This window comes from Scomber japonicus, chromosome 11 (assembly GCF_027409825.1).
Source record: "Scomber japonicus isolate fScoJap1 chromosome 11, fScoJap1.pri, whole genome shotgun sequence".
NCBI classification, from domain to species: domain Eukaryota; kingdom Metazoa; phylum Chordata; class Actinopteri; order Scombriformes; family Scombridae; genus Scomber; species Scomber japonicus.
The window spans coordinates 25,223,056-25,250,683 of record NC_070588.1 but is presented as its reverse complement, the minus strand read 5'-3'; the positions used below and the strand labels follow the sequence as shown (position 1 = coordinate 25,250,683).

Below are 27,628 nucleotides of genomic sequence, written 5' to 3'. Positions count from 1 at the left end.
GCAAGATTAAGTTAAATGCTTGCTTGCGTGCGTGTGTGCATGTGTGTGTGTGTGTGTGTGTGTGTGTTATAGTGTACCTGGGGTCCTCTGGGTCCTCTGCAGCCCTTTAAACATGAACATCAAATTGTATTATCTATTATTGATATAATATGATAAGAAAACATTTGTTGCAACAACAGTCATTGTAACAACTGCAATGAATGGCAGCAGTAATGAGTGTGAATGAGCTGCTATACTTTACTTACTGAAGTCACTACTATAAATTATCAAACTTTTTTAAAAATTAGAACTGTTTTAATAATACGGTTTGTCATACCTTTTCTCCTTTAGGTCCTGTGATGTATGCTGTGATATCAACCTGAGGAGTTAAAGTCAAGTCAGCAGGAATTCATCATCATCATCATCATCACCACCATCACCACCATCATCATCATCACCACCATCATGGATGTGTTTTGCTCATGGCAAACTGTAAACTATCATTATTTCACACATTTGGTCATTTAAAGTCTCTGTGTAGGATATGAAAAGGTTATCCTAGACGTAGCATCAGAAGATACACTACGGCTTTTACTGAAAGTCACGTTACAGGTCTTGGGGTGTGCTACTGTGTATGTGCCCTCTAGTGATCACACTGAAGAACAGAACAATGTTTGAGAATGAAAAAAAATAAAAATCCTGGAGGTGACCGAGTTATATAGATGTTAGGTTACCTGCAAAATTGGTAGAGAACCTCTTTTAACCTGAATGCTCTACAGCAATGCACATTAGTTGGTGTGAGTGTGTGTGGGCATGCTCATGTCACTTTCAGGGACACAAACCAGTTGGGGGCAGCTTGTGCAATTGGGGGACAAAAGCTGTGTCCCCAATTGCTAAAACATTGATTTTTTTGGGTCAGTAGTTAGGGTTAGGGTTAATCTTAAAGAAATGTATGCAAGTCTATGTAAACACCCAAAAGTGACTTCGGTAAACTTGGTGTGTGTGTGTGTGTGTGTGTGTGTGTGTGTGTGTGTGTGTGTGTGTGTGTGTGTGTGTGTGTGTGTGTGTGTGTGTGTGTGTGTGTGTGTGTGTGTGTGTGTGTGTGTGTGTGTGTGTGTGATCTCCTTACCATCAGTTCTGCTTTATGCTTGAGTGGAGGAAACATAGGGGGTGGAAGTGGAGGAGGGAAGAAAGCTTGACATTTCGTAGCTGACCACCTGCTTTCCCTGCTAGAGGGAAACCCTGCACACAAACACAGAGATGGAAAAACTTTACTGAAACTCTCAAGTGACCTACTAAGTTTTCCTCCCAACTTATTAGCATCTTACCATTAGAGTAAGAGTGCTAGTACCTGTTCTATATTATAATTCCACATTCTATGAGTGCGAGCACACAGCCAAACTCAGTTTAGCTCTTATAATACCAGATTCTTCTTCACCTGACAAAGATGAAGCTACTGAGATTCCAATCTTAAAGAGCTGTGTCTATATTCATAAAGGATTACAATAGCCCACCTCCTTCAAACACTTCCTGTTCATAATTTAGAGGAGTAACAAAGTGAAGTCTAATCTACTGTACCTGCTTTATCTCTTATCCTGTTCCTTGCATGAGGGGTCAATGCAACAATATGTGGGGAAAAATCATCACATTTTCATTTAAGAGTAAAACCCACCGAGCTCTGAACATTCAAAATTTGGTGTCAAATCGATTGTAGGGTCTCATTCCACCTGTTTTTTGGGTTCCATGGAATAACTCCAGTAATTGGCCTCATTCTGTTCACCTGTTGGCACTCTGGGAACTCACAATTAAAGAATTATAAGAGTTCTTTATTGGTCTGACCATTCAATCATGTGTGGAAAACTGATTTTCCTCACACTGAGTAACATTCTGAGAGTGGGTGAGCTGGTTTGAAAGACCTCATGTGTTGCTGTCAAACAGTCAGTTAATTCTCAGAAAATAAAGCTGTGCTATCAAAAACAACCAGAGCTAAAATGCACATTCAGCGTTAGCCTCCATTTGGAGCTGGCGACTCACATTCCAATTTACTTTGATGTCAATTAGTGGAGCTAATTGAGTCAAGCTCATTCTGTACCAAACACACACACTGAGGAAAATACTGCTGACATCTCTTCCATTATCCTAAAAGTTTTTTTAAGAGAGTTCTTCCTTATTCAAATTGATGGTGTGGGGACAGAGGATGTTATATTGCTGTACAGATTGTGATGCAAATTTGTGATTTGTGATACTGGGCTACACAAATTCAAAATGGACTTGATCTGGCTAAGACACAACTTCTCCTGGCATGGATGGAGGCCCACTATTGTTCGATCTCTGTCGTCTCACATTAGTACTTACTGGTTGTGACAGAGGGAGCAGCGGGCTGGAGGCCACTGAGCAAGGCGGTCCATCCCAGAACCAGCTGAGTCAGCATCTCCACTCTGTCCACAACATACAATAACAACAACAACAACATCAACCACTTTAAGCTATTAACCTTTGCTTCAGTTGAAAATAGATGACCAGTCTCCTGTTAAACTTCAGAGGGTTAGGGTTAGAGTTACAGGGTTAGGTTAGTGTTTGCAGCACTTGAAATAAGGCGGACATAAACAACACCTCTAGATTTAAGAAACACTCTCAAGCAAGCCAGTTCCCAGTGATGACTTGTTGGGTCACTAGACAAAGAGCATTTACTTACTTGTGCTCATAAAAATGACAAATTCACTCTTGAAAATGTAAAATAAACTAATCACAGCCGTCTATTACAATCAATCCATCTCCTTTTTCTGCATGCCGCAAATCTTAAAATGCACCTCAAGGCTTTTTGTCCTAGATAAAACAATTAACAGTTTAAATTATAGTCATGACAGCTAAACCCTGGCACTGATGCCTCTCCTAGTCCGAGCACATTAAACTGACTCAGTGTGTTCACATGCAATTTAATCTCGTGTCCTACCTCCGTGTTGCTTCCTCCTCACAGTGCTTGTGTGGACGCTCTCACCCTGCAGTAGAGATGCTGTTAGAGCGCCTTCTCTTCCTGGTCATCGTCCAAGAAGAGAGCTGGAGCCCAATCTGCTAAGCTTGCACACTGAGTCCGTCTGCTCTCAATAAACTGTGGAAATGCAACGCAGCCTCTGGCAGCGCTCTGCAAGAATAATCAGATAATTACTTCACACACCGAGCCAAAGAGAGGTCTGCTTATCAGGCCCCCCCACCGTAGAAGATGCAACAGTGAAATCAGTTATGCCTCACCTTCTGTCATACAGTGTTTTATTACCATTACTGTATTTCCATTAAGATATTAGGCTTTTAGATAACTTCCCATCAGCGATCATACCAACTTAATCTGATTCTATAAAGCTGGTGCCTCTAGGAGCTTTATAGGTTACATGAGGATTTTACTGGAATAGTGATAAAAGCAACAAGAAGATCACTACCAAATTTACACATGTTTTAACATCCAATGAACACAGTGAGGGAGTGGTTTAGTTCTCACCTTGCTGCAGTGATGTATGTGTGTACTCCTGGGTGTGTCAGTACACTGTGACGTCACTGTCGGGTGTGATTAGAAGCTGAACTCCAAAAGCGAAGAGAGATGGTGCCAGTTTGAAAATGGCACAACGCTTGTTTCATTTTGATAAAGTTCACAGATGTTGTTTAAGACAGACTTAAAAAATGCATTTAATTGTGTTTATAGTGGCTGATTTCCAAATGGAAAAGAAGCAGTAGTATGTGCCAATGTCAAAGTTTTGAGCATAAAATAAGTTTTCTCAAGATTTTTTTTTTTTTTTTTTTAAATCTGACAAGTCACTATTTAGAGCTGCAACTAAGGGTTATATTCATTAACAATTAATCTGCCATTTATTATCTTGATTATACCTTTTGTCAGTAAATACTGAAAAAAAATGCTTTCATAATTTCCCACTGCCCAAGTTAATGTCTTCAAATGTCTTTTTTTTAAGTTAAAAAAAAAGTTCAAAGTTAGTAAAAAAGTTCAGTTTACCATCATGTATAACAGTGGTCACCAACCCTGCGCTTGGAGAGCTACTGCCCTGCATGTTTTAGGTATCTCCTCACTCTAATAACCCCATTCAAATGATTAACTTGTTATCAAGCACTTGACAAACCTCAGCTGCTTGATAAGGAGTTAATAATTAGAGTCAGGTGTGTTAGAGTGGGGAGATACCTAAAACATGCAGGGCAGTAGCTCTCCAGGAGCAGGGATGGTGACCACTGCTGTATGACAACAAAAAGGATCAATTTCGAGATATGTGAAAAGCTGGAATGACCAAATGTTTTGTATTTTTGCTTACAAAAAAAAAACCCCCATTTCATAATATTAAGTGTTTTCATGTAGAGCTTTCGTATGAGCCCTGCTCTTGGAATGGAAAACCCCAAATTTCTCTGAAAATATCACTGATCACGTTAAATGCTGAATCATCAATCTTTCTGTTTGTACCTGCAGGGAGAAGATACTGGCTGAATTTATAACAATTTCAAGAGTATGAAAAGAAAAAAAAAAATCTATGAAAAACATCTGAGTGTAAAAATTGTACAGCACACCTGTTTATCTGAGGTATTTTTTTAAAAAATGGTTCAAGTATCACATATTTGTATATCAGTGTACATTCTGTTTCTTCAATAAATGCACTTAATGAGTCAAATAAATCAGTCTAATTTTTTTTAACTGTCCTTCCCCAAAACTGACTATGGGTGTCTATGTGTGCAGAATTTTTTGTTCCTGCACAATATTAAACATCTCCTCCACATGTTTTAGTAATGTGGAGGGAATCTTTTTTTTTCTACAAAAGAAATGTTCAGTTATCTCATTAAAATCCTTAAAATGACATCTACTCCTCCTCTTACTGAAAGCTCCAGATTTCTCTTTAAAACATTTTTAACTGCTGGACACAAGATGTCTCTGACTTCACTATAAAGTCCATTCTCAGTTTATGAGAACTGAAGACTTTAAAGGTTCCACATCACACTTGTCCAAGTTGTTTACTGGCGCCAAACTAGTTACGAGGTAACAAATCATGCAGTAACTTTCCCCCCTACAACAGATTCAATGTGAAAACAGCCTCCTAACATCACTCTCACAGCTTCACTGTGCAGAATGATGCTCCAATTCAAAACAGGAAGAAAAACATCATTCTGAGCAAAGCAACATTCATATAAAATGGAATCCAAACAAAAAGTATGAAAATGTAACAGCTTTAAAAATATCAGTTCTGTATTTTATTGAAGTATTTAAAAACCACAAATACTGAAGTGCAGACCGTCTATTACCGTCTATTTCATGAAATTAAAAAATGTGAGAAGATATTAAGTGAGATGAGAGAAATGCTACAAAATATACAAAGGCACAGATGAACTGTAAACAGCCTAAAAACAGGCACACAGAGGAATGAAGGAATGAATTGACATGAGAAAAAATAAGTAGAAAATTCAAAAAAAGTGTGGAGAAAAAAAAAAAAAAGTTATTTTTCTTCTACATACATTTGTCTTCCATCAGTCCTTTATTACAAAGTCTATACAGGAAAGTAGGAAAAAACCATTGTCTCCAACTAGCACTATAAAAAACAAAACAAAACAAAAAACTTGACTTCATCTTCAACACAGCTTAAAAAGTGTGACTGTGCTTCCCTTTGAGTGTCTTTAAAAATATGCTGCATTACAGCTCGAGAAATAAGATCATAAAACTTAGTATTTATTTTAAAATATTTAAAGCAGAGAAAAAGGGGAAACCATACCCAGTTAAAAGCATAAAATCCTCCTTTGTCAATTCAGTTGATTTAACTTGAGCAATGATGTACTGTTGCAGATAATGTCTCAATGAATCCAATAGTTTGATCTTGTCCTGTGCCTTTTATGTCCGTGCTGCCGTCTCCTCCAGCAGAAGCAGCAGTCTCTTCAAGGTTTGCTATCTGTCTGGCAGACCCGTGTCTGCAGCTCCACCACCACGCGCCTCATCATCCCTCCTAACTCCTCGTGCATCTGAACGAGCTGCTGTGGTGAGCAGCGATTGAGTTCTAGAGGTGACATCCTGCAGGTCAGGGCCTCCACCTCTGACACAAGTCCTTTAGGCCGCTCCCCTGCAGCCAGCAGGTCAAGCTTCAGATTCCCGGAGTGGTTCTCCTCCATCCTCCCATCCACAGGAACGGGCTCATCCACCAGCTCTGTGGCTGCAGAGAGAAACATGTTGTTTACATACTTGAATGAATAGTTTGACATTCTGGAAAACATGCTTAAACTCCATGTGCTGATAGATAAGAGTGCTTTAATCATAGGGTGAATGTAGATTTACACAAACTCCAGGATATTATAGGATGCATTACAAGATTCATTTGAACAGCATAACCCCAGTGACACTGATTTTAAGTGTTGTGTCACCTTTAGAAACAAATGTTCAAATAGAGTAAGTGAGGACCTTTACATATAGAAGCTTTTACACCCACCTAGTGTCTCTCCTGAGGTCTTATCCTCCTCATCCTGGTTGTGAGGAGTGCTCGTCTCCTCCAGTTCAGAGGTCATCATCTCGGTTTCATCAAAACTCTTCAACTCCTCAAGACCTCGTCCTTTACGCTGAAAGACAATCGTTCATATTTTAATACAATTAAGAATTTCATCTCATTTATTCATCTTTTTTTCTTCTTCTTTTTTTTAAAAAAGGGATCTGTGGAATACCTGTTGTTCATAGCTTTTAAGCGCCTTCTTAACATTTGAGATCTTTGGGGAGCGAATTGGCAGAGTCTTGATTTCACCGGGAGTCAGAGCACTGAGGTCACCCACTGTTTTGATGTTTCTGGCTCGTACAAGCTGCCCAAAACCACGAGACCTACGAGGACAATTATCAGCATTTGGTTTCATTTAGGCTCGACATGAATACAAAAACAAGTTCATATTTGAATACAGATGATCAGTTATGATTTATGATGTGTCCTCTTGCTTTACTGGACCCTGTGGTGTACTCACCACATGTTGGAGGATATCTGAGGCAGCACAGCTTCTACGGGTGCAGAGCAGCCAACAAGGGCAGGGTAGATACAGTCTTTGGAGACAGGTCGAGGCTCCTGGCTCATTTCAGAAATCTGGGGGAAAAGTCAAACATCCAGTGGGTCAGATAATGCCAAACAAGAACTTTAACAAGGATGAATATTTGACAGATGGTGGACAAAGACAGTTCCTTATGAATGCTAATGTTGTTCCATCTCTGCATGATGTATAAAAATGCAATCCAGCTTGTTTCTGGGTTTTTTCTACCGCCAACAACCTCTAAAAACATGATGACAATAGTGAACGTTCATTTCTTATTCGTGTACATACCAGGCATTTCTTGGAGCTCTTGTAACCTGGACTGTGTAGATTTCTGGGACTCAGGATTAGCAGGCCCTTTGTTGGAGTTGTAATATACTAGAATAAAGAGCAGAAGGTATTAGGTTCCTGTGGTACTGAAATATAGCAATTAACAACCATGTAGACCTCATTCATACTTTGGGCTGTGGAATGTTGCTAATTCTGGATCTTCTGGGGGAGCTGGTTCTGATGGCCGGACTGCGACGATCGATGTCATCTGCAGTTTCCTGCTGATGGATGGGATCAGCAAAAGACACACGGCGGGACTGCAAAATTGGAGACAACAAAGTCCAGGTTTGTGCAGTGAAACTTGTTTATATGAAGAGCCAACTATGTTTTACAATCCACTTACCTTGATAAGAGGTGAGGGAGTCTCCTCTTCTAATGGTCTTTTCTGGCCCTTTTTAAGAATACTAGTAGAAGGGGAGGCTGAGGGAGACCAGGTTCCTCTGGTCCTGCCACTGATGGGACTTTGACCAACGTCAGGTTCCATCAAAGCCTCCAGGTCTTTCTGCTTCATTGGAGATTCTTGGAAAACATGTTTGGGCATCGGTTCTAAAATGACAAAAACGTCATTCAGAGCAGCAGCCGATGTTACGACTCCTTTGTTTTCAGAGTTAGAAGTCTGAGTTTTCTCTTCATCCTGACACTCCAGAATCTGGGTTTTGTTGTCACCACTGCTGTCCTCCAGAGGTGTGACGTCTTCACCGGAACTGGCCTCTGTGAGCTGGTTTGTTGATTTGTCTTCTACGATGGGAGCAGGCTGTTCCTCCTCCACTGAGGGCTCATCAATGACATCTGGACACTCCTCTGGGTTTTGTCCGGAAGAGGTACTGGGAGTGTCCTCTACTGGATGTTCTTGGTGGTCTTGATCCGATTCCTTTTCGTTTTCTGTAACCGTGTCATTGGGCTCGGCCACTTCGGCCACTTCAGCCACTTCAGCCACTTCAGCCACTTGCTCCTGTGAAGACGCTGAGGCCTGTTGTTCCTCTGTTGTCTCAGCAGGTACGTCACCAGCAGGTACGTCACCAGCAGGCAAGTCATAGGTGCCACATGGTAAGTCTTCCTGAATTGGTTCAGTGCTGATCTCAACCGATTCAAGCATTTTGGCCGATTGTGAGTCTCCAATGTCACTTTGTTGTGACGTAGAATCAGCATTTGTTTCGTCTTTCTTGCGAGGTGACACACTGCTGTCCTTTGTGTTTTCAGTGTCAGTTTTGTCCATGACAACAGGCTCTGATGGTACAGCAGTGTCAGCCTCCACCTCCATTTGTCCTCCTTCATTACTTTGCTCCTCAATGTTAGGTGTAACCTGGAGGGATTCAGAGCCCTGCAAATCTTGGCTTTTTGGGGAATTCAAATCTGTTACATTAGTTGTTTCTATGCCTTGTGAATCTTCCTTTTGAGAAATATCAGAATCAATCTTAGCAATATTACCATCAATCATGTCTTTGGGTTCAATAGTGAGAGGACTTGCAAGAGACGCTCGAGATTTCCTTCCTCTCTTTTTGGGCACTGAAGGCGTCTCTTTGGCTTCCAAAGATTCAGACTCTGAAGACTCCATATTGGCTGCCAACGCTGGTGAAGATTTTCGTCTTGAATATCTGCCCCTTCCTTGGGAGGACTGGCTTGATTCTGAATTATCTAATGACTGAGAGTTCTCTGGACTTGACTTGGACTGTTCCTCTTGTACCTTGCTCTTTCTGGTCCTACCTCCACTTCTAGGCTCTGCCTGACTGACAACTGACTCCATTGTCTGAGAATTAGATCTACTCTGCCTTTTGGATGAGTTGTTTAAGTCCTGCGATTCGGCTGTCTCAGATGCTACATTACTTCTTCTTCTTCTACGCAAAGACTGGCTATCAGAAGATGACGGTGTGATCACTTGAGAGTCCTCTTGACTAAGGTTGTCATCTGTTCCTTCTACTGTCTGGTGTTGGTCTTTGACCATCTCCTCATTCACCAACTGGCTTGTAGTGCTTGTTTTATCTTGTGACTCTCCATTAGTTGGGGAAGAGGAGATTGTCTGAGAATCTACCTTTTCATTTTTGGTCTGTTCTACATGCTTGAGCTCTTGGGATTGGTTATCAGTTTGAGGAGATGAAGTGACCATTTGAGAATCTTTCTTTGACTCATCTTCATTCTTTTTGGACTGTTCCACAAGGTCAAGCTCAAGCTCAGGTGTGGCAGTTTGGCTGGACTCTTTCTCAGGTAAAACCTTAATCTCTGATGATTTGTGTGGATGACCCTCAGGCCATTCCTGTGACTGACTTTCATAATCAGATTGTGTATCTGATTGTAAGTTGGTTTGGCTGGACTCTTTGTCAGGCAAAATTTTTTTCTCCAATGATTTGCGTGGACGACCCGGAGGCCTTTTCTGTGACTGACTTTCATGCTCAGATTGTGTGTCAGTTTGGCTGGACTCCTGATCTCTGGCACTTCTCCTTTTGTGTTCAGGTTTAGCAAGGAAATCCTGAGAATTGTTGAACAGTCTGATCTTCTTCGACGATCTACCCTGAGAGTTAGTTTGACTGGACTTGTTCAAGTCACTTTGAGCCCTTGTTCGTCTTCTGCCACTATCCTCCTCAGCAGCCTGTTTACTTCTCGTGTTTGGTCTGCCTTGTAGTGGGGTTGACCCTTTATTTTCCTCTCCAGAACGTCTCCTTTTCAAATGCATGTGTTTCTCTTCCTGTTCCTCTGTATTCTCTCCAGGCAGCAGAGGTCTGACTCTGGGGCGTCCTGATCGTCTGGGTTCACCTGGAGAGGTCTGGGTCTCGGAGGATTGAGATTCATCCAGACTCTGTTGAGATTCACCTTCCTGGCTTGAGGGGTAATTTTCCTCTAATGTAGAAGACTTTTCTGTACTCTCCTTAACCTCAGCTTCAGTCTGGGTGTCTGGGATAACATCTTCATCCTCTGTTGCGTCACTTGGCAGTCTATCAGTTAGCCTTACAGGCTTACTTTTCTTCCCAGAGTCTACTTTGGGCCTTCGAGGAGACTCTTGGAGATTGTTCTCAAGACACTGCGAGTTAATTTGTCCTGTCTGTGAGGAATGGCAGTCCTGAGAGTTTGGGCCAGTGACTGTCTGGGAAGCTTGAGGGGTGGATGTTTTGAGGCCGTCACTGCGTTCTTGGCTATTGGTGGTCTTTATGAGGGGACCTGTAAACGTAGATGCAGATTTGGGGCTAGCAGATTTACCCTCAGTGTACTTCTCCAAAGTAATAAAGGATTGGCGACGGCTGCAGGGTTTCTGAGGAGTTCCTGAGACCAAATCTGAAGAGCCTGAGATGTTGGGACTGGTGCCCTCTTTAGCATTTGTATCCATGTCTTCTGTGCTGATATTCTTGGCGTCCTCTTCCATTGAAACATCTGCCGACTGGGGTATCATCTCTTCCTCTTTGTGGTTTTCTGTCTGATTCTCCACTGCTGTGGGGCTCATGTAGTCTTGAGTCTCTTTTGTTTGAACGTCAGCTTCTTCCTCATTTGCCACAGCTTCCTGAGAAACCTGAAAGAAACCAAATACAAGTGAATAAATCTGTCCTCAAAAGATCCGTTATAAGTCTAAGAGCATCTCTGTTTGCTCTTATAGTTATAGTGATGAAGAAACGATGATTTCTATTGTTTCAGACCAGTCTCAACTGCTACTGAAATCCTCATGGCTGTGTTCCAATGGATCTATAATGGATCTAATGGATTACTTCATCAGTGGTTACTTTGAAAAGTAAAATGTAAACATTTCAGGATGAGAAAAATAACGCAATTTATTATGATATCAATACACTATCACCACACTGTAAAGTAATAATGAGGTATGCATCTGTCATTTGCTGTAGATAATTGCAGTTTCACGTTCTACCAGTTCAGTGATAGCAATAACTCGGTCTCGACCACGATATCTTTTCATTAAATACATCTCATAATGTCAGTAATGTTAGACCCTGCAGCTCAATAACTATGCTTGAGAGACCATAAATATTGTAATATTTGTTTTGCTTTGGGATTCACAAGCATTTTATGCTTGATAATTTATTGTTTTTCCATGTACTTTAAAAATAAACTGGGACTACTGAAACTGATAACAGAAAACTGTAATTTTCTCCCCCATCAGATGAGGATACCTCCTGGACGCCTTATAGGGACGTTCAACTGGGAGGAGACCCTGGAGCAGACCCAGAGCATGCTGGAGAAATTACGTATTTGGCCCAGGAACGGTCCAGTATGCTACAGGAAAAGCTTAAGGGTGTGGATCAGGAGGAAGATGTTTGGGCCATCATACTTACTCTAATGCACAATGAATAAGAATAAAAACCCGAAAAATCAACAGATTGTTGATTGGATTTCTGCCCACTGAAAAGAGTAGACATTTTAGGGCCTCATTTACCTTTATTTTGATGGCATCCTATTGTTATGAGACATCACTATCTATAATTGACTTAATTAATGCTCAAGATTTCTGTAGTAAAGATTTTTGACCTGGAGATGATACCAATACTTAAAACTACACGTGGGGCGGGTATAAAGTGCTGTGAGAAACGATGTGTAAGGAGCCGTTTTTATTTGTATTGTTCTGACAGTATTAGAGAAACCAGGACAAGACAGGACCATGGTGGAGTCCTTCCTGCCAGTGTTATTTCGTTCCTTATGTTGGTGTGTGTTTGTTTCGTTACCTTGCCTGGAGCCTCCTTGGCAACCATGTCCTCTTGTTCAGTTGGCAGTTTGCCCCTGTGGGAAAAATGGTTTAATCTATGAATCCAGCTTTATGGGAGAGCAGGGATTTATTCAGATTTTGGTAACAGATGCTTTGAACTTACACTGAATCTTCTTGGCTCTGTGTGTACTGGCTGAACACCGTGGTATCCAGAGAAGCATCAAGGTTGTTATACATGGCTGGGATGTCAACCCTAAAAAATAAAAAAATAAAAAATTAGCTCTACACTCAGCAATGTTTTTTTACATTTGAAGTGTCTGACAGATTAACAACCAGAAAGGACAAATCTGACCTTTTAGTCCTCTTCACTTCCTTCTGGTGCTCTGTTAATACTCTCTCTTTCGTCGTCTCAGGAGGAATGAAGACAAAGTCAATAGAGGCCTCTTCCTCCAAAACCTCTCTGCGGGGAGGCTTGGGAGAGCCAAAATCCAGTTTTGTCTGCAGAGGGGGAAAAAGAGAAAAGAAAAAACACAAAAAAGTTGTGCAATGGTGAAAAAAAAACAGTCAAGTTGTTTGTTTGGGGGACATACACTTGCAATATTTGGGGGCATATAGCATGATGGTGATGGTAAAGATAATTTGACCCTTTTATATTGGTCATCTGCTGTTACCAACAACTATTGAGCTGTTTTAAATAATTAATATGTAATGAATGAAAGTTCAACATTTATAACAAATTAAATTTACAATAATCAAAAACTGGTTAATGAATATTTACACAGGTTTAAATGGAGCTTCTCTTTCAATAATAAGTGTCATCAAATTACAGACAGTAAAACTTCTCTGAACTTGTTAAATAAAGTTGTTTGTTTTTTTACTATCTCAGTTTTAAATGCTTTAAAACACTCAAAACATGAAGATGACTGAAGGTCGAAAAGTAAAAATGAAACCTGGTTAATCTCCCTGTATTTTGACTACCAGGATCACTCACGCACTGTAGGCTGCTGTATAAGAGAGCAGCGCTACAACACTGCCAGGCTGATTGAGTACAGAAACCACACGATCAACATTGGATCTGCTTTATTTAGTAGATGCCAATAAGATTGGCTCAGAAATCTTTAAATAACTTGTTTTTTAAAGTAATGCTCTCTCTAGAGGTGCCCACAGAAAAGCAATAGTTTCCTATTCAACACTACATCTTTTGTTTTTCTTGAAAATGGAGCGCAGACCAAACATTCACGTTATCACTGATGGTCAGACCTTGTGTGGGATGTGCCAGTCGTGTTTAAACAGTTGACATTTTCATTGGCACTCGTGTAGTGGTCAAACGTCTCTCTTTATCTGATGCTGTCTAGACTGATATTAAAGTTTAGACTAGACTTGGGAAGAGAGTTTAGACTTACAGAAACTGGCTTGGAAGTCTTTGCGGACCTCCTGTCTTTAAGCTCAGGAGTCTTTCCCAGCAGTGAGTCTCTCTTGCCCACAGAAGAAACTGTAATACCGCTGAGCTTGGTCTCCATCTGGGAACTCTCGCTCTGAAGAGACAAAAAACATCAGTCAGATGAGAAAAACGACAGAGTAGTGAATTAAAACTAAATGAATTTAAACCAAAAAAAGGTTAGAAGGTGTTCAGGCCAACTCACTGAATACTGTCCACTGAGCTCATCAGGAACACTGACTGCCTCAAAGCCAGGAAGAATGATTGGAGTCTTTTGCTTTACTTGGCTCAGGATTGGTCTGAGTACAGAAAAAGATGATTATAATCTCAACTCTGGAGATCTCATGTCATTTATTGTTTATTCAAATCAAAACAAAACATACATGTGGCCTTTTCTTCTGGCTCAAAATGTGATTGCAATAAATATGACATGGAGATTTTCACCTGAGCTCATCTGGATAAGCGAGGCTGACAGAGTTGGCGAAGGTAGAGTTCCAGAAGTGGGCGACGGACGTGCGGACCTGCTTGTTCTTGTGAGGAAATACCACACAAAGCAGAGGAGACAGCAGAGCCAAGAGTTCATCATCGCAGGCCAAAGTGGAGCTGCTCTGCAGGCAGCCGAGAACTTCCCCGAGTAGCTTCTCCAACTGCAGGAAGCAGAGCGGAAATAAAACTGTTAAAATGTGTTCATTTACATTCATGCTTTAACAAATATCAGTATTCCTTCTCTTCACGTGTCACTTCCTAACTCCTGTGCTAGCTGCAGTTATAATGATATTAACTGCCACTCGAAAGTCTTATAAAAAGGGTTTGTGAAGACAGTGTTGATTAAGAACCCACCTTTGCCAGAATCTGTGAGGTGAATTTAGGCGGCTCGGTGGCAGCCTGTTTGTAGAAGACAGTGAGAGGCTGAATCAGAGATGTTAGCGCCTCCTGGACAGCGATAGCGAGGACCAGGTTTGTGAAGAGAGCAGACAGGATGGAGACCAGGGCCAATCCTGTGGGCTCAGCGGAAGCCTCGGGGTCCTCCAGATAGACGTCTAGACATTGTATCAGCAGCGACTGGAAGGTGGACAAGTTCCCCAGAGCTTTATTCCTCTTTCTTGTCCAGATTACAGGAGTGTGAGGAGCTGGAAGAAAGAAAAAAGAAAACTAAAAGTTCATACAGAGGCCTTTAATCAGGAGAGTGGGTTATATAAAGGCTGAACTAAAGGGGAGCTCAAGTTTCCTTACACTTAAGCTTTTGCTGAAAATGAGGTGTGTATGGAGAGAAGTCCACACACTCCACCACGACCTGGAGGATACTGGCAACGGCGTTCAATGTCGAAGGAGCCTGGAGGATCACACAAGGGTTACAAGACTGTTAAATTCAATAAATGTCATGCTAAATTACCAGTCTCTATTTTGTCATTCCTCATTTATTTAAAAATATGTGCCCAAATTTTCAGATGTGAGCTAGACTGTGGAACAATACTGCTGGTGGTGGCAAAATAGTGACTTCAACTTGAGGGTGAATCATTACAAAAACATCGGACCAGCAGATGTATTTTCATAATTTTGCATCCTTTACCACCTAATTACTGAATTTGTGTCCAGGTTGGTAGCTTTTAAATTGAGTATATTTGTGAAATGACCATCCATTGTCATATGCATTTGTTTAGGTATTCACTTATGGGTTTTTTTCCTTCTACTCACCGTTAGGGCATCTTTGTCGATTGTGGCGGCCATCTTTGCACAGAACTCTTCACAGCAGATGTTTTCCTCCGCTGTGACCACCAGCGCTGAGCAGCGGGCAAACACCTTGTACAGTTTGGACCACGTAGACAGCATGGACTTCTGGGATGCCTGAAAGAAAAAAACAAAAACATGCAGAGATGAGAATCAGATCATTACTGTTGGCCAAACTGAATGTATGATAGTGAAGTAGCTTAAAATGTACAGACCTGCTGTAGAGGAGCACCACGTAGCAGATGAGTGACTGGGAACAGCAGGGCAGAGTGCAAGGCACTGAAGTTGTGCTCCAGGGCATCACCTTGGTTGACTTCATTAGACTGTTATAAAAAAAAAAAAAATTAAAAAAAAAGGAAAGATGTAGAATATTTCTGACATAAAACTCATGTAGTGCTCTGCTGCCATCAGGCCTGCTCAGAAAACACACATCCTGTGATCCCTCACCTTCAACCTCATGTGCTGCAATAATATTTTCCCCAGAAAAAACACTTATGTAATCTGTGTTGTAATCATTGTAATGTTTCTACTTCAAATCAGGTACAAAAAACAAAAGGTTACCAGTCCAAGCTAAATATTTAATAATACTAAACAGAAAAGGTCTGAGATAATACAGCTGTTTCATGTTGCCTCCATCACAACTTTTAATAGTTTACTTTTGTGCTCAGTAAAATATCTGTGGAGAGAAGAGTGTCACACTATTGTGGCAGGAAGAGTTTTATAGATTGTGAAGAAACTGCAAAATAAACTTGCAGTTCAAGATGAAGCAGACTAAAATCCAGATGAAAATTAAAAAGATATTAAACAAGCATCCTTCCTCAACTTCATTTACAAAATCAGACTTTGTTCTCCAGTTCTCATCAGTGACAAAGAAACTAAAACCTTCATTGTCTGTTCTGTTTAGCTATCCATACCGCTGTGAGTTTCAGTGTCAGTGCTTCTGTGTGTACCTGTGTGATGGTGTCTGTGAGCGGGCTGACCATCACGCTCCACATCCTCAACAGCTGCTCCTTGTTCTGCAGAGTCGCGGCGCTGTTGCTCATGGCGCCCAGCACCGCTTCCCCAAACGCCAGAGGGGACGTGGGACCAGACAGGCCACAGCCCACCAGAGTCTGAAGGCAGTGAAAAAACCTGCAGACACAAATACAAAAAAGATGTTAAGCTGTTTTTTTTTTTAGGGCTGAGATGTGGGAGACAAAAAAAAAAAAATCTAAATCTTGCATGCATGTGTTGGTGCACCATTTCAAACTCACATCCTCATTTTATATTTGTGTTTAAAGCACCAAAGCATTTTCTATAACATTCTACTCAGATCATTTAGTGTAATAGCACAAGTATTGTCAAAAATAATACTTATGATCATTTCTAGCTTAGTAGCTTTAAACCTCAACTGCTTTAAATCTCATAATGATTGTAATTATGACAAAAAACTTTCTGCAGGTGACAATCAGGCACCAGGCTCTAAACTGCGAGACTAGAAAAACTTGAAGTATTTATCAAACTGTGAATGCCACATTAGTGAGCTGTTGAAAAGGACGTTCCCAAATTCCAAACAACTCTTCACTGACTTGTAGTGAGTCAGTGAATAACCTTCACAGACTAAACAGGCAACCATAGATTTGGTCTGGACTGAGAGAACCCAACTACAGATGTGAGCTCAACTGATCATTTTAGGGAAAAAAAAAAAAAAAAAAAAAAGAATGAGTCCCACCTCTCATCCTCTATATATGCAGGGAGCATGCTGCTGTTGAACAGGAGAAGAACGAGGTACAGAGCCGGCGTTCCCTGGAACAAAGGAAAACAAAAAATCAAATTTTTGAGAACATTTCCATGAAAACTATTGATGAAAGTGATAAAAATGTAGATCCAGAAGCTCTCACTCACATTCAGTACGTCCATCTTGCCCACTTGGTAGGAGGCAGAGCCGAGGACTCTCTGGGGAACGCCTTTCACTGTGGCTTCAAACAGAATCTGGAGGAACAGACAGACATTTGTGTTGAAGCAGTTTCAACGACAAAAACTTCCAACTGTTAATACAAAATACACTTCGATCAATCAGCTGAAAGAAGCAGGATGAGCTGGAATGTAACCCAAAGCTGTAGTTGTTTTAATTTAGAAAAGGAGCATGACTTGAAGTAGTTCCAACAGACCAGCAGAATTCATTATCAAAACACAACACTAACTGTTACTAAAGGGCCGTCCACACCAACAACGATAACCACAACTATAACTGTAACAATAACAATGTGAGCATCCACACTTAATAACTCCCTGTAAACAGTGGCACCTAGCACACACTGCACACTCCAGCAGCTAATAAAAATGGATATTAACTTGTTACTGCTGTATGTTATACAGAGAAATAAAGAAGGAAAGGCAGACAGGTTCACAGGGCGGGTGCTGATTCAATGTGTTTCTCAAGTGTATTTCAGGACACTAGTTGCTGAGCTGTTTCTTTATTTATAGACCGAACTGCACCGACTGACAGTGGGAGACGCTACAAAGTGCCGTGTGAAAAAGCGCACAGTTGAGCAGCTTTAATTGCACTGTGGCAGAAACACAGTATGAGCACAGACATGAAGCCTAAAACATCCTCCACCTTTGCTTTTTACGTGATAATGGAGAATCTATCTATCTAAAAAAGAAATGACTTCTGATGACAGTGTGATCCTGCTCCAGTATACAGTAACGTCAGTGTGTGGTGAGAGAGGAGCAAAGCTGCATTAAATTGTCATCAGTCATTAAGTCAGCCATAATTACGATATTTGCAGGTATAGGAGTTTTACTAGAAATGTCAGGCTGGATGCAGATTGTGTGGTGCTGTATGGGCTATGGGAAAGATTTTGATTGGCTGTCAGCTTTCCTATCCTTTATCAAATCACTCTGAAGTGATCCCAAACTACATCATTCACCACTGTCATTATCATTACAGATGCTGTGTGGACTCCATCACCGCCATCCACTTCAGTTAGAACAATTTCTAGTTCTAGTAACTTATCCTACAGTTCTTGGTGTGGACCAACTTTAACACTATAAAATACTTGTGCTCAAGTTTTATCATTACACACACACACACACACACCACACACACACACCACACACACACACACTTTCTTTGAAGATTCCAACCATCATGTGGAGCAACAAATGAATGAATAAAATGAGTAGAGTTGAATTGTGGGTGTAGTGAGGTGAGTAAAGTACATAAATAGATGAGGCAGATGTTTTGGGCTGAGTCTTACCAGGACTCTGTCTGCAGGCAGAGCTTCAGAGGTGACGATGCTCTGCAGAGCCTGAAGCATCAGAGTCAGAACTTCACAGCCCTGACGGTCCTTCTTACTGCCTACTGACAGACACACATGTGAATAGAAATCATTTACAAAAACACATCAGCAGAATGAAAACTACAAACAAATCCTTACAGAGGCTTGTTTTTTAAGACTTTTGAAGGGTCATCATCGGGGGGGGAGACCCCCTCAGTGTTTTTATCTCTTCACAGCGATCCAGACCCAAAAAAGGTTCTGAATGCTCCGACTTAAACTGATGACAGTGAGAATGGGTCGGGCGGGAGACGAGGACGAGGTCTCGCTGGTCCTCCCCCCGACTGACGGGAGCCCAGACCCAATCAGAGTGCTCTATGTGGAGCTGCTGGGCGGGACCCACAACTTTAAGAGCCCACCCTGCTGAGCAGCGTCCACAATCACATATGAAAGAACAGTTTATAAAGACGCTGGCGTAAAGCAAGACCATTTATGTGTGTTATTTCATATGTGGAAATTACAGGCAAGTGATCATGATTCATCTCATCGGCTCTGCAGTGAAACATCCATTAATGTAGCAATAAAAGACACAAAGCATGCTGATAAATAAACCAATATTCTGCAAAAGCATCTCATCAATTTGCAAACAAAGTCACTCAATCACAGGAAGCTGTTCTGTGTTTATTAGGATCAGTTTTCTGCTTTTTTTAAAGTTTTAAATCAAATATTTTTATAAAAATACTGCAGACTTAAAAGTGGAGTCTGAGTCTGATTAGATGAGAACAAAGACACCCACAGCTTCTATTTTTGTCATGTCTGTGGTATTTTCTCATCATAACAGTCCAGGTTTCGCAACTGGACCAGAGAGCAGAACAGAGGAAACTGTTTATAAACCAGCATTTGTTGCAAAAAAATGGAACAAATGACTCCGAGTTTGAGATCCATTTTCTACAAATCACACACACAGAGTACAGAGTGACTGAACACCAGAGTACTTACCAGACTCGATAGTTAAGCTGACAAAACGAACGAGATTGGTCCATAAGACAGACAAAAGGGATTCTGTATGGAGGTGAAGAGAGGAGATGAGAGCAGGTCAATACAGAAACAAATCAGTAAATGTGCTCTAAAATACAACCTGTGGTAATTGAGAGGGATGATATATTTAGACTTAATATATTTCAAATTCAGGCAAATTGTGATGAGTCTGTATATCAGGATGCTCTCAGTTTCTCTAATCCTCTATCCTGAGTCAGAAATCCAGGTTTCTCATTACATTAAGTTAAAGAGTGTTTCTGCATGAATCACATTACCACATATATACACACACACACACACACACACACACACACACACACACACTTTACTGACTTCAGAGAAATGAACCCTCTCCCTACTCATACCATAAAAATGTACTTCTCTGTAAATGTGTTTAGTTCTGTCAAATAACTCACACTTTGCTTTCTACTAATAAACTGTCAGAGTGTCCATCTTTATGTGCTCTGAGCATTTACTAACACACACAGCTTCCTACTGCTGGTGGTTCAATTCTACTTTACTAACAATCATTGACATTTTGCTGGATGCTGATTGGAGGAAAGGTGGAGACGGGACGGTGAGGTTTACCTGGGGCTTCTTGGCCGACGCTGGTGATGCCGTCTCTGATGTTTGAGATGAGCGCGGCGGCGTGTTTAGTGAAGGAGGAGGCGGCATAGAGGAGCGGGTGGTTCAAAGGCTCTGGAGGAGAGGAAAGAGAGAGAACGGTGGTGAAACATGTTCATTCTAGTGTTTATTTATCGACCTATCATACGCTAGACAACGGAGAGGCTGACGAATCAGATGCTGGTCTGATCATGAAGCTGAATCATCGACATGACCATTTATGTAAATAAACTATCGAGCTATACAACTAGAAAGCTGCCTCATCCACTTTATAAGCCTCTGATAAGGAAGGAAGAGGACTGAAACAAGCTATTTCCGTACTATTAGGGAATGGTTTGGATAAAAGTATTATACATATAAAAGTAAAAGCACAAAAGTAGTGTAAATAAATTCAACCATTTACTATTTGTTGGCTATTTATAAGTAGTGGAAGATAGAAGAATCACTGTTTTTGTTGCCGGGTCATTTCCTAATTTGCTGCCTTGGTAGTCCGTTTAAAAAGGGAAACTTTGAATATGCAAGGCTATACCAACAATACCCTACATCTGCACTTCATTTATAACCTGCTGTATGTTACGTCCGTCACATTACAGTGGTATACTGTCAACTTTGCCAGTGTGAGTCCATTAAGATGTTGTGCGATTGTGATTTTCTTTAGAGCTTCAGGTGAAGGAGAAAATATAGAAGAACATCAAACAGAAACAGAAGTAACAGGTGTGAGATCCGCCTGTGACGGAGCAGTGCATGTACAACGAGGGACCGTGTGACTCCGACTCTCACCGAGACTCAGGATGATTTTGTGCTTTGCTGCCGTGGTAACAACCTCTGGTCCCAGGAAATAATGAAGCAGCATCTCCAGCCCCAGCACCTGGATGGAGGGGAAGGTGGTGGGAGCCTGGACGCTGGAGTTCAGGCTCATCAGGGTGGCGTTGGCCGAGCTGTTGAAGCCTGAGGTGCCGGCAGTAGCTGGGGGGGAAAAACAAAAAAACAAATTATACTCTCCCCACCAGTCAGGCTGTGTTACCTCAGGAGACTTATGTGTCAGAGTGGATGTGCAGAAACGTACCAGTCTTGGGTGTGCCTGGTGTTGATACCCCGTTTTGAGCTCTAGCGGGGGTGCCTGGGACAGAAGAGGAGTTTGCTGCAATGGTGGACTGGAGCAGAGGGACAGAAACCTGGAGAGAGACACACACAACAGCACAATGTCTAAACTCATAAACAGGCTTAAAGCAATAACAACAATCATCTACATTTAGTAAGCTTTTTATACTGGATGTATGTCTTCAATCTGTTTGACCTCATCAACATGAGACTACTGACACAAAAACAATCCTTCTTTGTCACCACTGACACAATTTCCTAACTGCTAAGCAAACAGTAACAATCTGTTTCTCTCGCCCACTTGTGTGCAAACGGGTTTTATACAAGTAACCACTGAGCAGTAAAACACTGGCACGTCAAGTTGAGTTAAATGCTGGACTTCCATTTACAGCCATTATTCACATGCCTCCGCCACACTTTTCTTTGAGCTGCTCTCTGACTTTAGTACAACTAATTGTAACTACAGCTAATTCTAATGGTTACTACTGTGTATTCTTAAGACCTTTTCAAACAAATCAGGACTTCGCAAAACCACATTTTTATAAAATCCAAGCATTAAAGAGACAAAACATGAAGTGATGACGGTAAAAGCAGCATCACCTTCAGCCTATATGATACAGAGACAATGAAGAGAGAGAGATGTGACAACTGAGATAGAGTCTAGGTGGTGTTTTTTTGTTTTTTTTTATTCGTGTCGAACCTGATCAAAGTTGGGCGACAGGTTGGCTCCCAGCTGCACCACCAAGTACCACCAGACCTCCACCTTGGTGAGCATCAGGGCCTCCGTCTTCACGTTGATGGATATGAGGGGCTGCATCAGGAGCTTCATGCGTTTGGCGCTACACAGGATGTCTGCGAGAGAGAGAAAGAGAGGGAGAAGTTAAAACTCTGAAGAACTAAATCTAAGAGCTCAAATCATGTCCAGGACTGATCTGAGAGGAAAAACCTGGGATGAGATGCTCACCTGGATTGAGGGCAAAGTTGTCTATGAGGCTTTTCCAGGCGAGGAAGGCGATTTTCTTGATGGTGGGAGACGAGCTACGGAAACCGAGCTCCTCCAGATGCAGCAGGGAGTTGATGAAGGGGCCTCCTTTGTGGAGCAGCTGTGCATAAAAACACAAAAGTTCAACATAATTAATAAAATAATAAAAACAGTTGAATAAATGTCCAGCTCTCTGTCGGAAATTAATGACAGTTAATTACTACCTTCACACTTCTGATAACTTGCAGATTTTCACTTCTTCTAACAAGACAGATCTTAGACTTCTTTTTTTTTTCCCCCCAAGTATCAAGTATTTGATCTCAACCTTGGAAAACTTCCAGAGAACACACTGCAGTCTGGACTAACTCATCCTCAGCTGTTTCAAATAGGGATGCTGATCATGTTTTCACTGTTTTCTTGGCCTAAAGTCTGCCTAAGTTATAATTAGTAGCAGAACTAAATCAAAGCTAAGAATGTTTCTGATCTGCTTTAACTTTTCTAGTGTGTCTAATTCCCCTTCCTCCATGGACAATGTTGATTTATGGAGAAAAAAAAAAAAGAGCCACATTCACAGTCACAGATTCACATATTAATGCTTTACAAAACAGAACATGAGGGCAGATGAGCTTTACCTTCCCTAGAAGTTTAACGAATAAAGGCCACAGCTTCAGGACGTTTGTTTCATTCTTGGACATGAAAAGCTTTTGCAGCTCTGGGATCAGTTTCTGTGAAGACAAAACACAAAAGATATGTCAGCACAGTTTCAGTTTCTCATGTTAGGAAACAAAAAGAAATTTAAAAATGTGATGTGTTGTTACTACTCACCGAAGACATGATGGGTTCAATGATGCCGGCCACCTGCGTCTGTTTCTCCAGCAGCAGAGGCATGCCCAGCTCCATGGCCGCCGCGGCTCGTAGGCGCACCTTGGAGGCAGAGTGCACCACCAGCGGGATGACCAGTTTCGCCCACCGGACCGTTCCCTCGCCCATCTGCTTCGGCACGTGCTCCAGCAGCCTGTGAAGAATATACAAAAGATAAATGATTACTGCTGTTTATTCAGCATTATTGGAGTTTCTTTAAAATCTAATGAAGATACATTTGCGTTATGGTGTGTAACAAAAGCACACACATGCACTGCAACCAGGTAACTCATTTATTTGACAGTTTTCTTCCTGCAGTGTCTTAAAGTGGAGGTGGGCCTGGACAGAAATAAAGATGACCTCCATTCAGGGTTTTAAGATTACCCATCAGTACACTGAAATAACACATTAACTTTCAGGGACAAAAAGATGAGTGTCACTGAACTAGCACATATCTATTTCACATTCTAGTGTTGTTACATACTGTAGGATAAAAGACTGCAACCAGGAAGAAATAACTGACTTAACATAACATGACCTTGCAAGAGATTAAAGTGTTAAAAAAATATTGCAATTGCTTCAAGTCATGACCTGAACCTTCAACAAGAGGCAATACAAAGACGCACCTATATGCCAGATTCACTAAATATTGCTCAATGCTGTTTATTGTGATACTAAGACATAGAAGTATTGAAGAAAGAAATACTTCCCTCATTCCTCTACAATCACCTTTTTAAAAAAAATTAAGCTACAGAAGTTAAATATTGCTATTTATGACTGATAAACGTTTTGTTTAATCTGACCCAATCAGTGTTTCAAATTTAAACTCTAAAGTCAGACCATTAAAAAACTACAATATTTAATATTTCTATGTATATTGTAAAATAAAACTTTTGTCCGATTTGTACTACTTTGCTCATTTTTAATACAAAAGCAGACGCATAACCACATTCATTCCCTCTATCTAACAAAGTAGTACTAGTATACAAACTAGTATTCCCATTCAATAATGCCCCACCATGACTAAATGTTCTTTTACCTGATGACAACGTTCAATGCTTCATGCTCCATTACAACAGACTGGACGTCCTCTCTGCTCCACACGCTCTCCAGAGTCTCCAGTATACGAGGCACCTGAGCAGAGGAACCAATGCAACATCAGCATGACACTCCTGAAACTTCACTACATTTGTCTTCATTCAAACCTCTACTGACGCTTACTTTTTTTGTTACCACATCTGGAGAAAAACTCTGTTTGGAGATGACCCATAATGCTCTAGTGCACGTATTCTTATCTGTCGATTTCACCACCAAGGAGCAAAGTGCTGATAGTATTTCTGATGCGAAGGTTTCTGGAAGACAAAAAAAAAAAAAAAAAAAAAAAGGATCATCACTTTCAAAGCAGCAACTTCAAAGCCATAATCATGTGATCCCACCATGTCATGTGATCTTTCAAGTTAAAAAGTTGTGTACCAGGCACTCCAGAGACCACGTGAGAATGATACACGCAGAACCCTAAAGCTTGCAAGGCAGCTTGGCACAGGTCGGTGTTGGGACTGCTTATGTGAGCCTGGAAACAACAAGAAACGAAAAACAGCATTAATTATAATATTTTAACATAATAAACAGGACATTTAGGAGTTCTATAAATATCAATGACGTGCAAAAAAGACTCACCAAGATGGCTTTACCCAAACGAGGAAAGTGCTTTTCAACTGCAGGGAGAAACTGACGGCCCTCCTCTCCGCTGAGCCGGCTGCAAATAAAGAAAATATTTTACCCCTCACAAATTCCAACAATAACGACTTCTTCAACAAATCTAGAGGCTGTTCGAGCACTGGCGACCTACTTGGCGATTGTGAGGTAGGCATCTGTTTGTTCCGACTGTCCGGCAGCACCGTCCTCCAGAGACTCCAGCAGAGGGAGGAAGCTGGAGTTGCTGGGAGGCCCCGCCGTCGCCATCATTATTACTCACCACCGCAAGGCCTTTAAAAAAAAAAAAAAGGTGGAGAAAAGCAGGAGGGAGTTAGTTATGATAGGAAACAAGGGAGTGAGTGGTTGTGGATAGGGGGAGATGTTATGATCATTAGAAATAGACCTTGAATTTTGTGTAAAAATGTAAATTGCTTTTTAACCAATTAATCAGCTGACAGGGAATTAATTAGCTAATTATTTTGATAATCAATTCATGGTTAGAGTCATTTCTGTGGTCTCAACTTCTCAAATGTGAGAATTTGCTGCATAAACTGAAAGTCTGTAAGTTTTGGGACATGGACTAAACAACCCATCTTAAAACATCATATGAGGCTCTGAAAAATTGTGATGTCAGCGTTTTATTTTGTAGTTCTCCATGATGGACCCACTCATTTGCATACATTTTTCATAACTCACTCAAGTCTATACTCCAGTTCTGGTTAAAAATAGAAGTTGCTGAGTCAAAGCAGGACAACTTCAGTTATTAATAATCTCAAACCAAGCCGACATCTTGGTTTATGCATGGACTGAGACCTAAATTTTAACATCCACAAGATGATAAGAGAAGACAGTTATGCATCTGTTAATAACTCAAGATCTGGTACAGGTATGTCTGCTAAGCTCTGGGTCAGAGAAACAGTATTAAGTTTTCACACAGCGTACATCTGGAACAAACTCCCAGAGAACTTGAGGTTTGCTCCAAATCTTTAAAATCAAATTAATCTAACACAATTACACCATATTTTGTACTTTGCTGTACATTACATTTTTTAAATCCTGTGTCTTTTATGTGTATTTATCTCTCACCTTGATGACTTTTTTATATCTTATGTAAAGCAGTTTAAACTGTTTTGATGTTGCTAGGTGCAACACAAACTTAACCTTTCACAGTGCTGTCATAATTGACAGAAATTATACCACAGACCCCAATTTGATAAGATTTTATCCCAGTCTCCCATATCATAATAAGATTTGTACTTTTAGATGTTTTATTATGACCAAAAACAGTCATACATTCTGTCATTGTGTTACTTATGGATGGGGGATACCAACAATAAGCTGGGAACCCCCTAGAGTCCAGTGTCCCCTGGGGGTCCCTGCACCTCACTTTGAGAAGCCATGGGGTAGAAAACAAATTAATGGACATACCTCACTGAGATGTATGTGGAGTTGTGTTCACCCTCCACTCTATCCAGAGCTGTGAACATGGAGCAGAGGAAGACATGTTAACTCTGCAGATATGTGTGAACATCACAGTCTCTCAGTGTGTGTTGCTGCTGCTGCTGCTGCTGAATGCTACCCGAGGCCATTTAGCAACATCCTCTCGGACACTCAGAGGAATCACAACAAGTCAGTGTCCTGCTGTGACTAAAAACTTCAACATACTGCCAAAACTAGCCTCTAGCATTATTTAAGGACACATAAACCCCTAACAGTAGTCATGTTGAAGCATACAGGAAAGTAGCAAGAAGCCTGCTAATGTTAACTAGCTGTAACAGATTAGCAGCGCTAGCAGGCTGCATGTCGAGTCTGCAGCTGGCCCAACTTTGATGCACACAGGCGGACAACACTTTGTGTGCTCACACCGCGGAGGACTGTGCTTCACCTATCCTCTGCCAGGTGTTTATTTACACTCTCCGACACACAAATAAACAAATACACGAACAAACAAAGCTAACAAACATATATTTACACTTGCTTGTTTGACACACATACACATACACACACGCAGCCTCCCTCCACCGCTCACCATCAACCCCCCGGTAAAGAAAAGGCTCCAGCAGTCCTCCTCAGTGTGTGAAGAGTGGAAGTCTGCCCTCCGCAGTGTTACACTTTTCTATTTTAGCTCTCTTCTTCTGTTGCGCCTTGTGCTTTTACCCCGCGAAATCGCTGGCGCCAAACCACCACGCAGACGTACAAAATTACCTTTGACCCCGCGTACGTCACACTCAGGACCCGCCCCTCTGACCTTATAAGGAAAAACAGCAGCTTCATCTTCATCCTCCTCTTCTTCTTTCCATTATTATGCCTTTCAAACACACAGGGAACTATTTAAACCAGCTGTGACGTTCTCCTATTTATTCCTCTCCAGAACTGCAGTCTCAACTAATTTAACTTCAACTTCACTTTAATCTAATGGCATTAAAGATAAATAAAATAGATTCGAACAATAAAAATCTAATGAATTGGTAATTTTTTCATTTATACGGTAATTTGATGTTGTAATTTAGTTTTAATTATTTTAGGTCTGTGATCATTTGCAATGAGACAAAAACACAAGACCAGTGTCAGGTTTGGGAAGATTATAATGGAGATCATTTCTTATAAAAAAATGTATTCATTAGTTTATGTAGATTTTGGAATATAAAATAAAGATATTTTGTGAAAGAGTCAAAAGTCTGGCATGGGCTTAATTTATACTATGACACCATTTAATCCCACGTGTGCTCCAAATAAACCCACGTCATGATTTATTTACAACATATAAAAATATTCATTTAAAAAAATTAAAAACATCAATATATGTATTCTGTAACATGTTGACTATTTAAAACATGAGTGAAAAACCCCTCCTTCTTAAAGTAATAATAAAGTCTATCAATGTATAAAACTGATTGAAGTTTTGTGCCTGCCTAGCAGTT

At 40.9% G+C, this 27,628-nt stretch overlaps 1 protein-coding gene across 1 annotated transcript; it reads right to left on the bottom strand.

The window, feature by feature from the left end:
• Positions 1 to 5,287: 5,287 nt before the first annotated feature.
• rif1 (replication timing regulatory factor 1) lies at positions 5,288 to 26,862 on the bottom strand. The gene is made up of 36 exons (XM_053329205.1): positions 26,737 to 26,862; positions 26,136 to 26,184; positions 24,862 to 24,998; positions 24,690 to 24,768; positions 24,486 to 24,582; positions 24,234 to 24,364; positions 24,052 to 24,146; positions 22,977 to 23,166; positions 22,784 to 22,876; positions 22,134 to 22,272; positions 21,870 to 22,021; positions 21,135 to 21,243; positions 20,849 to 21,034; positions 20,033 to 20,143; positions 19,406 to 19,468; positions 18,389 to 18,492; positions 17,031 to 17,117; positions 16,858 to 16,931; positions 16,097 to 16,277; positions 15,362 to 15,469; positions 15,114 to 15,263; positions 14,652 to 14,751; positions 14,259 to 14,548; positions 13,863 to 14,065; positions 13,624 to 13,717; positions 13,384 to 13,515; positions 12,333 to 12,478; positions 12,144 to 12,233; positions 12,000 to 12,054; positions 7,685 to 10,837; positions 7,470 to 7,598; positions 7,303 to 7,389; positions 6,952 to 7,067; positions 6,664 to 6,814; positions 6,435 to 6,561; positions 5,288 to 6,161 (listed from the first exon to the last, which is right to left on the bottom strand). Exons 3-36 carry the CDS (start codon positions 24,975 to 24,977, stop codon positions 5,890 to 5,892), a joined length of 7,410 nt encoding a protein of 2,469 aa, XP_053185180.1. The 5' UTR covers positions 24,978 to 24,998; positions 26,136 to 26,184; positions 26,737 to 26,862; the 3' UTR covers positions 5,288 to 5,889.
• Positions 26,863 to 27,628: the final 766 nt, after the last annotated feature.

Coding starts and splice junctions, on each gene's coding strand:
- rif1 (XM_053329205.1), bottom strand. CDS start 24,977: ATGATGGCGACGGCGGGGCCTCCCAGCAACTCCAGCTTCCTCCCTCTG. Junction 24,147..24,233: donor CAGATGTGGTAACAAAAAAA/GTAAGCGTCAGT, acceptor TCCTCTGCTCAG/GTGCCTCGTATACTGGAGAC. Junction 7,068..7,302: donor AGAGCTCCAAGAAATGCCTG/GTATGTACACGA, acceptor CTTTTCCCCCAG/ATTTCTGAAATGAGCCAGGA.